Source organism: Agrilus planipennis, unplaced genomic scaffold (genome assembly GCF_000699045.2).
Source record: "Agrilus planipennis isolate EAB-ADULT unplaced genomic scaffold, Apla_2.0 scaffold155, whole genome shotgun sequence".
NCBI lineage: Eukaryota > Metazoa > Arthropoda > Insecta > Coleoptera > Buprestidae > Agrilus > Agrilus planipennis.
This window is the reverse complement of record NW_020439161.1, coordinates 687,295-696,799: the sequence shown is the minus strand read 5'-3', so window position 1 is coordinate 696,799 and position 9,505 is coordinate 687,295. Positions and strand designations below refer to the sequence as shown.

The 9,505-nt window shown below is 31.4% G+C and overlaps 1 protein-coding gene across 4 annotated transcripts in view; it reads right to left on the bottom strand.

Annotated features, from left to right (window-relative positions):
- Nucleotides 1–6,106: 6,106 nt before the first annotated feature.
- The window catches only part of LOC108737459, a 5,024-nt gene continuing 1,625 nt past the window's right edge, over nt 6,107–9,505 (bottom strand). Inside the window, exons 2-5 of one of the 4 annotated variants that reach the window (XR_003231795.1) lie at nt 8,624–8,730; nt 8,443–8,558; nt 8,118–8,385; nt 6,721–6,884 (exon numbers count right to left, since the gene is read on the bottom strand). Coding sequence is in view for 2 of the 4 variants with exons in the window: in XM_025977906.1 (XP_025833691.1) it covers nt 6,173–6,448; nt 8,443–8,558; nt 8,624–8,730 (499 nt within the window). In the remaining 2 variants the exon portion in view is untranslated. Of the gene's footprint in view, nt 6,449–6,720; nt 6,885–8,117; nt 8,386–8,442; nt 8,572–8,623; nt 8,731–9,505 lie in introns of those variants that run through there. The other 3 variants (XR_003231796.1, XM_025977906.1, XM_025977907.1) reach the window with 3 other exon arrangements.

Below are 9,505 nucleotides of genomic sequence, written 5' to 3'. Positions count from 1 at the left end.
TTGCAAAGATTTACTTTCAAAACGGAGGGTAAAAAGAACCCGTATAACAAATCAGACGTTATACATCTTAACCCTGTTCGCATCAAATATAATTATAAAAATCTGACAAATAAATTTTGAAATATATGCAAGTTATAACAATTAATATTCAAATGTAGGCATTCTATTGCCATCTGGTGAGTCTTTTCCGTCACTAAAGCATTTAATTTTCCCTTTCTAATTGCAATGTTTCGGGTTTAATAGCAAGGTAAGGAACAGCTTATAAAATTTCGGTCTTGATACATTTTGGCCTTTTCCTCTACAACCAAAATAATTTAAAATTTCAATAAACGAATTTTGAATGATATGCATGTTATGATGACCGTAACTTTTACTAAAAGATATTGAAGAATATTAGGTTCAAATAAAGGGCATGGACAACACTTATAAACAATTTGATTTAACACATTTTGTTCCGGCCCTCATTAAACAAAATTATCAAAATCTGACAAATAAATCTTGATAAATACGCTAGATATAACACCTGCAATTTTTACACTGAAAAATTTTAGGTTCAAAAGCGGTAAAGAGAACCCTTATAAAAAATCTGACTTCACACTTTTTGTCCCCGTCCTCATCAAACAAAATTATCAAAATCTGAGAAATAAATTTTGAGTAATAGGCTAGTTATATCACATGTGATTTTGACTACCAGAAAATCCAAAGATTTAGTTTCAAAAGGGAGGTTAAAGAGAACCCTTATAAAAAATCTGACTTTACACATCTTATCCCTGTCCTCATCAAACAATATTATCAAAATCTGACAAATAAATACTGATTAATATGCTAGTTATAACACCTGCAATTTTTACTAGGAGGTATTGCAATGTTTTATGTACAAAACGGAGGCTGGAGAGCGAATTACAAAAATCTAGCATTACGCATTTGATCCTTCTGTCTTCTATAAAGAAATTTATAAGAATATGACGAAATTTTGAAAAATTAATTACAATAGCTTTAATGTTTAAGTGTAGGATGTATGTTGCCATCTGGCGGGTACCTTTCATCACTAAAGTATTTAATTTTCACTATCTAATTGCAATCTTTTTTCCTCATTTTTAAAAACAACGGTAGAGAGCACCCTTACAGAAATTCTGTCGACACATTTTGGTCCTTTTTTCTAAATTTTGAATATCAAGCAATAAAAACTACGTTTTCAAGCTGGGGGCTGAATGTGCATCCCAGTTATTTCCAACTGTAAAATTCTTCTCACTGATGCATCACAACAACTTTTATTTGTTTATATAATGCAGTCAATAGTCAACAACCCAAAAGACAGAGAAAACTCCGTAGACGAATAGTTGAAAGTAGTAAACGAATAAGAAAGAAATTAAGAAAAATATTAAACAAAATCCTACCTTTCACTAAAAGTTTAGAGTGCAGCCCAAAGTATTTTTACGACAGTGACTTGTAAGGAATTCTTCTTCTTTATTGGTAAATTATTTGGAATTCTGAAACAAAAAAAACATTGTTTACCTTTTCTCTAAAATAAATAAAATTAAACAATCTAATTTACGACCACATAAGTATAATACACGATACTTCAAGGACTTGTACTTTTTCGACATGGACGTAGCCAGGTTTTTATTTCGCATGAGCTAAGGGAAAGTGATATCGGTACAGATTTTTGAGTTTATTAGAGAGATATTACTATATTACACTCCTAAGTCAGAAAAAATAAAGGATATAGAAACAAGGAGACATTTGAAGTGGAGGAAATACATGTCCAATTATGTTAGTGGTAATTGGGATGAGTCTTCTACTTTATCTATTTAATAAAGGATATGTTTCTGGTGTATGGTTTTTTTACCAGAATTTGTCAGTCAAGTAATAGATATTTTTACATTACTAAATAAAAACGTCACATAGTTTTACATTAAAGCAAAGCATCTTGAGTTATGTCAGATATGTTAGATGCTTAATGTCTTAAATTTTACGTTAATTTGGGTTAAGTTAATTCCCCGTCATCACCAAACAAAATTATAAAAATCTGACAAATAAATTTTGAAATATATGCAAGTTATAACAATTAATATTCAAATGTAGGCATTCTATTGCCATCTGGTGAGTCTTTTCCGTCACTAAAGCATTTAATTTTCCCTTTCTAATTGCAATGTTTCGGGTTTAATAGCAAGGTAAGGAACAGCTTATAAAATTTCGGTCTTGATACATTTTGGCCTTTTCCTCTACAACCAAAATAATTTAAAATTTCAATAAACGAATTTTGAATGATATGCATGTTATGATGACCGTAACTTTTACTAAAAGATATTGAAGAATATTAGGTTCAAATAAAGGGCATGGACAACACTTATAAACAATTTGATTTAACACATTTTGTTCCGGCCCTCATTAAACAAAATTATCAAAATCTGACAAATAAATCTTGATAAATACGCTAGATATAACACCTGCAATTTTTACACTGAAAAATTTTAGGTTCAAAAGCGGTAAAGAGAACCCTTATAAAAAATCTGACTTCACACTTTTTGTCCCCGTCCTCATCAAACAAAATTATCAAAATCTGAGAAATAAATTTTGAGTAATAGGCTAGTTATATCACATGTGATTTTGACTACCAGAAAATCCAAAGATTTAGTTTCAAAAGGGAGGTTAAAGAGAACCCTTATAAAAAATCTGACTTTACACATCTTATCCCTGTCCTCATCAAACAATATTATCAAAATCTGACAAATAAATACTGATTAATATGCTAGTTATAACACCTGCAATTTTTACTAGGAGGTATTGCAATGTTTTATGTACAAAACGGAGGCTGGAGAGCGAATTACAAAAATCTAGCATTACGCATTTGATCCTTCTGTCTTCTATAAAGAAATTTATAAGAATATGACGAAATTTTGAAAAATTAATTACAATAGCTTTAATGTTTAAGTGTAGGATGTATGTTGCCATCTGGCGGGTACCTTTCATCACTAAAGTATTTAATTTTCACTATCTAATTGCAATCTTTTTTCCTCATTTTTAAAAACAACGGTAGAGAGCACCCTTACAGAAATTCTGTCGACACATTTTGGTCCTTTTTTCTAAATTTTGAATATCAAGCAATAAAAACTACGTTTTCAAGCTGGGGGCTGAATGTGCATCCCAGTTATTTCCAACTGTAAAATTCTTCTCACTGATGCATCACAACAACTTTTATTTGTTTATATAATGCAGTCAATAGTCAACAACCCAAAAGACAGAGAAAACTCCGTAGACGAATAGTTGAAAGTAGTAAACGAATAAGAAAGAAATTAAGAAAAATATTAAACAAAATCCTACCTTTCACTAAAAGTTTAGAGTGCAGCCCAAAGTATTTTTACGACAGTGACTTGTAAGGAATTCTTCTTCTTTATTGGTAAATTATTTGGAATTCTGAAACAAAAAAAACATTGTTTACCTTTTCTCTAAAATAAATAAAATTAAACAATCTAATTTACGACCACATAAGTATAATACACGATACTTCAAGGACTTGTACTTTTTCGACATGGACGTAGCCAGGTTTTTATTTCGCATGAGCTAAGGGAAAGTGATATCGGTACAGATTTTTGAGTTTATTAGAGAGATATTACTATATTACACTCCTAAGTCAGAAAAAATAAAGGATATAGAAACAAGGAGACATTTGAAGTGGAGGAAATACATGTCCAATTATGTTAGTGGTAATTGGGATGAGTCTTCTACTTTATCTATTTAATAAAGGATATGTTTCTGGTGTATGGTTTTTTTACCAGAATTTGTCAGTCAAGTAATAGATATTTTTACATTACTAAATAAAAACGTCACATAGTTTTACATTAAAGCAAAGCATCTTGAGTTATGTCAGATATGTTAGATGCTTAATGTCTTAAATTTTACGTTAATTTGGGTTAAGTTAATATAATATTTAGTGTAGACTAGTAAATTAGTGAAAACTTTCGATCCACGGGTCTTGGCTCACCCGTACCTACTGATGAAAATTTATTCAAAATATATAACTTAAAATTTAATTCAGACAAACTGTAATGAATTTTTTATTAATGAAATGCATGCTCCAATGTTAAATGGCTAGTTGGGTCTTTATTCTTTATATTAATACATAATTGTAATTTTGTTTTTAAGATGTAGCAACATGGATTTCTTTGATCATCAATATTTTAGTCGGAGATATGTGAAATACTTATTGTTGCGATGTATGTACATATTTATAATATAAATTGCAAAATACAAAACGACGGTCTACGGTGTTTAAATCATCTCATTAATTTAATAGTAAGTCTACGATGTTCTTTTATTAATTAATAGTTAATTGTATATACACGTAACAAATTTACAATCGTCGGTTGTTGGTCTAATTGAATTTTCCTAAATAAATGTACTCATTGTATTGAGTTTTTGTACAATTTTGTTCGAATGGAAGTAAAATCAAACTTGGCATTCTCGTTCATGATGGTTGTAGACGACTAATCTTTTAAGATAGCCCTTTAATACCGAAAATAAGACATTCATGTAGATATACAGACGATATGATTAGGGGCGGACTAACCGTAAGGGAGTTTGGTCCCCCCCACTCCGATAGAGGGCTCCTGCAAGCCTAAACATAAGCTTTTTAACCTAATAACCCCGGAAATTATAATTTTCAACGCATGGCAGAGAAAGCAAACAAAGTGGGTTCGTGAAGCCATTACACGTATGTCGTCCCTAAAAAATACATTAAAGCCAGGAAAACATTACGTTTTATCTCAGTTACATGGACCCCGACCTTATATTTTTTGCGTAAGTCTTCGTGAGTTTTTTAACGTCTTTACCCGGTAAAAGTTGAATTCATTTGCTTACGTTTTTTAAAAGAAATCGACTATCAATAAAGGGTTTAGAAAATAATTTATTGGGGTATTTCTGCTACAGGAATATATAATATTTATAAAATATGGGAGTGTAAAGCGCTTATATTACATTTACATATAAATAAAAATTCAGTACGCTCTGCTATTTGTCAGTACCTTTGTCGTAAGAATTTTCGACTACAGTTAATGCAATAATCTAAGGATATAAAATATAAATATTTGGAAGCTTTTATTTTTTATCTCCATCGTTATCCTTAATATACAAGTAAATTTTTAAAAACTTTACTTCTTCATGATAAACTTTTAATTTATATCATTACCTGTAATATTTTCCAAAATATGTTTCTCTGATACCATTAGCACGAATTCTTTTAGCTTTTCTTGACTCGTAGAAGTTCTTAAACGGTTCTTTATAAGTTTTAAAAGACTAAAAGACTGTTCGCAGGCTACTTGCGTTATAGATAGGGTTAATGTGTATTTATATGCAGCATATAATGCTTGATATATCCCTGCTAATAAATTGTATCTATGTAAAACGAGAAAATGGCATAATACCACCAACAAAGGGTCGTTCTATTTAGTTAATACTTAAACAAAAAATCAGCGTCCAGCTTTTTGACTCCTAGAATTCCCGGACCTTGGTTATGATCGATTATTAATTTATTACAAAATTTTATTGAAAATTATAGTGAAGAAACTGTACCAACTTAAAACAAAGGTCCTAATTCCGGTTTCATTGAAGTCGATTGTTGAATTTTCATCTTTGAATTATGCTTTTTTCCAAGTCGACGCCGTTTAAAGTAAATAACTTTGTATCGTTTTTGATATAAGTTATAATTTTCTATGAAATAATTATTTTGTATTTTCACTGTTTTTTGTTCCCTTCCCAGAAAGCTGCCCAAGAATGGAAACAATTAAACAAGAGATCGACATGGAATATCCCAGATTTCGGTCTTATTTCTGAAACTCGTTTTTACTAAAACCGAAATATAAATATAAATTCAAATCATCCAATTTTCGGGAAGGATCAAACTTGACATTCGTGAATTATAATTGACAAAGGTAATGCAATTTTACGCATATAAATTTCGAAATCTTTAACTAACTCAACCTGCCCAGGCTTAATTGTGGCTACGGTTCTAGAACTACCCCCCTTTATACCCTTTATAAAAAAAAAAAAAGAAAATGTAACAATTTTATTAAAAAACATAAGTACATAAATTTTAGTACTACTGTAATTCATACATCACAACATAATTTAAATACTTAATTTAATTTGTAGGCTCCCTACGGCGTTTTACCGATCAAAGGGTAACGCAATCTTGCAAAAATTTCATTTCGGCCTGTCGTCGTTCTATTATTTTGTTGTCGTTTGTTTTTTTCGCAAGATCGCAAATAAATTCTTTTGTCGAGTGAGATCCATTTCTAATCGAACCTTCGATGGTAACGCTAATGAACCAGCCTGTTTTTATTTTCTCTCTCATGCATTCGTATGTTAGATAATTCACTGATTGTACAGTGTTATCGATCCATGATTGGGCGTATTGTTCTTTAAATATACTGGCTTTACTTTTATTTTTCTAAAATAAAAAGAAAAAAAATAAGGAATCTCATTTGACTGTATCACCTGACATGATGCCAGGGAAATGGGGGGAAGCTAGAAGGGCTGAAGGTCCCCCTCTCCACTTGACACCATTTGATTAAAAAAATCCGATTTTTAGAAAGCCACTTCGTTAAGAAGATATATACAGGACGATAAGTATTTCTCGACTGTAATAATGTTCTATTACATCATGCAATTAATCGATTTCACAATTCTTCCACATTTTTCAACAGGCTATTGTAAACTCACATTCTCGGATGGCCCCCCAATGATAATAATCCAGAGGGTTTGAAAGTCTAGGAATCGAGCAAGCCCTAAATGAGATCCCCATATTATGTTGCTGTTAAAATGTCATCTAATTGCACTAAAATAGTGTATCGTTATACATAAACCATATTGTATTTATCTTCATTCTTGATAACAAAAATTATTAAACATTAAAACATATTTTTGTCGATAAATCCAGTGTAGTACCCTCATCATCATTATCATAAAGTCGTCAATCCTAAGACTGGTTGGACACGTACCTCCACTCTTTCCTATCCTGAGCTAATCTTCGCATTTCCCTAAAACTAGAACAACCCACATCCTTAACTATTTGCGAACAGTAATCTAATCTAGGTCTACCTCTACCCCTCCTAACTCCTGTTTCTGCCTCTAATATGTCTCTGACTAGACCTTCATGCCTGAGAAGGTGTCCTACCAACCTATCTCGCCTATTTTTTATTGACTTCCATAGAGTCCTCTGTTCTCCTATTCTTTCCAATACCTCTTCATTTCTAACCTTTTCTACCCACGATATCCTCATCATCCGCCTATAACACCACATTTCGAACGCTTCTAACCTTTTCTTTTCCGCCGCTCCCACTGTCCATGTTTCGCACCCGTACAACGCCGTGCTCCAAACATACACCTTTAACAACCTTTTTCGAATTTCTAAATTAACCGTTCGCGAGCATAGAAGTGACTTCTTTTTATTAAAGGCGACACGACCCTGCGCTATCCTCTGCTTTATATCCCTACTACTCCTTCCGTCCTGACTTATCTGACTTCCTAGATACCTAAAATCGGCCACTTCTTCTAATTTTTCGTCTCCTATCTTTATATTCGCTCTTTCGCTACTTTTTCTTCCCTTGCATACTAGTATTTTAGTTTTACTTTTATTTATTTTCATAGGTTCATTTTCTGATATATTAATAATTTTAAAAATATCAAAATTAGGTTTGTCAAAAACCATTTATCAATCTTGCATCATGAAAACAAAGCGGTTTTCAAAAAATTATCAAAGTTAAAATATTCTTGATATAACCCAGGAAATAAAGTCTTGTATGTTTAATAAACACCCTGTTCCACCCTTTTTTACAAAAACCGAAATATAAATATAGATTCAAATTTAAATTTTCAGGAAGGATCAAACTTGACATACGTTAAAAATCGTTGTGGATGATTAATCCTTTTGTTAATACAAAGGCAATGCAACTCAGAAATTACGCATATAAATTTCAAAATCCTTAACTAACTCAGCCTGCCCTGGCGTAACTGTGGCTACGACTCTGGAACCACCCCCCTTTATACCTTTTATAAAAAATGCAACGATTTTATTAAAAAACAAGTACATATACTTTAGGTACTACTGTAATTCTTACATCACAACATCATTTAATTTGGCCCTGGTCTTGTTCAAAAACTTCAAATTTTCGCCCTGGCTTTGCATTTTCACAAAACGAAAACTGCAAGACCAAAACCAATTTTGCACATCACTACTCATTTTAAATGCCACAAATGTAATTATTAAACTGCTTTTAAATGTTTTTGACTTGAAGCCTTGTTTGATTTTTTACTATTCAGCCTTCACCCACCTCCCACCCCCTAAAATTTGTGGCTACGGGTCTGGGTTTCAAATCTTTTCAAAATCTTTTAAGAAAAAAAAAACTGTATATATTTTGAATCTTTGATGAAACTTTGACTTACCACACCCTTAACGTGTCCTTTTTCGCCAACCATGGTCAAATACAGTCCCGATTTTATACCATAAATGTAAACTAGACTTAGATCATCTTTATCGGCTCTTATTTTCACAAGAAGAGCTAAAACAGTTTACTTTTAACATATATGTCAGTAGCGTCTCATAATGAATAACGGAAAAGCTTACTGTGCTCGTCGAATTTATTAGGACAACCCCGAACGTTCTCTGAAGAAAATATCGCCAAATAGTAATTTTCAACGCACAGTCTTACTTTTCGTTCCTTCTCTACATCCCTAAAATCAAATGCGTTGCATATATATATATATAGCATGTATACTTAGAGTAAATGATCTAAACCGTTCTTTAAAAGTACTTAGGGAGCAAAAAAAAATGTTGGTATATTATTCTTCAAGGTAAAGGAATCAACATACTAAAGGTATTTTAGAAACTGGTTCCGGAAGTGCGCCATTATATCATTTGGTTATTTTAAACGGACTATTTTTAAAAGTAGCTTTTTCAAGTTACAACTAATTCAATGCAATAATTATATAATTAGTAAAAAAATCAATGACCGGAAGAATTAATATAATCTCAAGTCAACTTCAGATTTTTTCTAAATTTTAAAACGTTTTTAAATTCCAATTATCGTAATTTCTTCACAGTCTTCATAGTCGCAAAATTACTTTTTTTGATACTCAAATACCTAGGTGTTATCGTATTAAAAGGGTACATTTTGGGGTTTCTATAACCTGCCCATTTAAATGTATATAAGCAACTGCAAAATTTCAGGGAGTTTCAAAGTTAAAGAAGTCGTAGCATCTCTACTTTCACTTAAACAGAGTTGGAAATTCTTCTTTTCTGGTAGAGAAAATATGGAATTTTCTGTCACTGATTATTTCATTTTCACTTTGAATTAATTATTATACATTGAAAAATAATTACTTTAGGGCTGCATTAATTACTCTTATAAAAGTTATTAAATGTAATAAAGTATTTAGAAATGTAAATAACTTTTCCATTTAATATAAACAGGGCGGCCTTAGTCATTGGAAGGTTCCGGCACCCTTA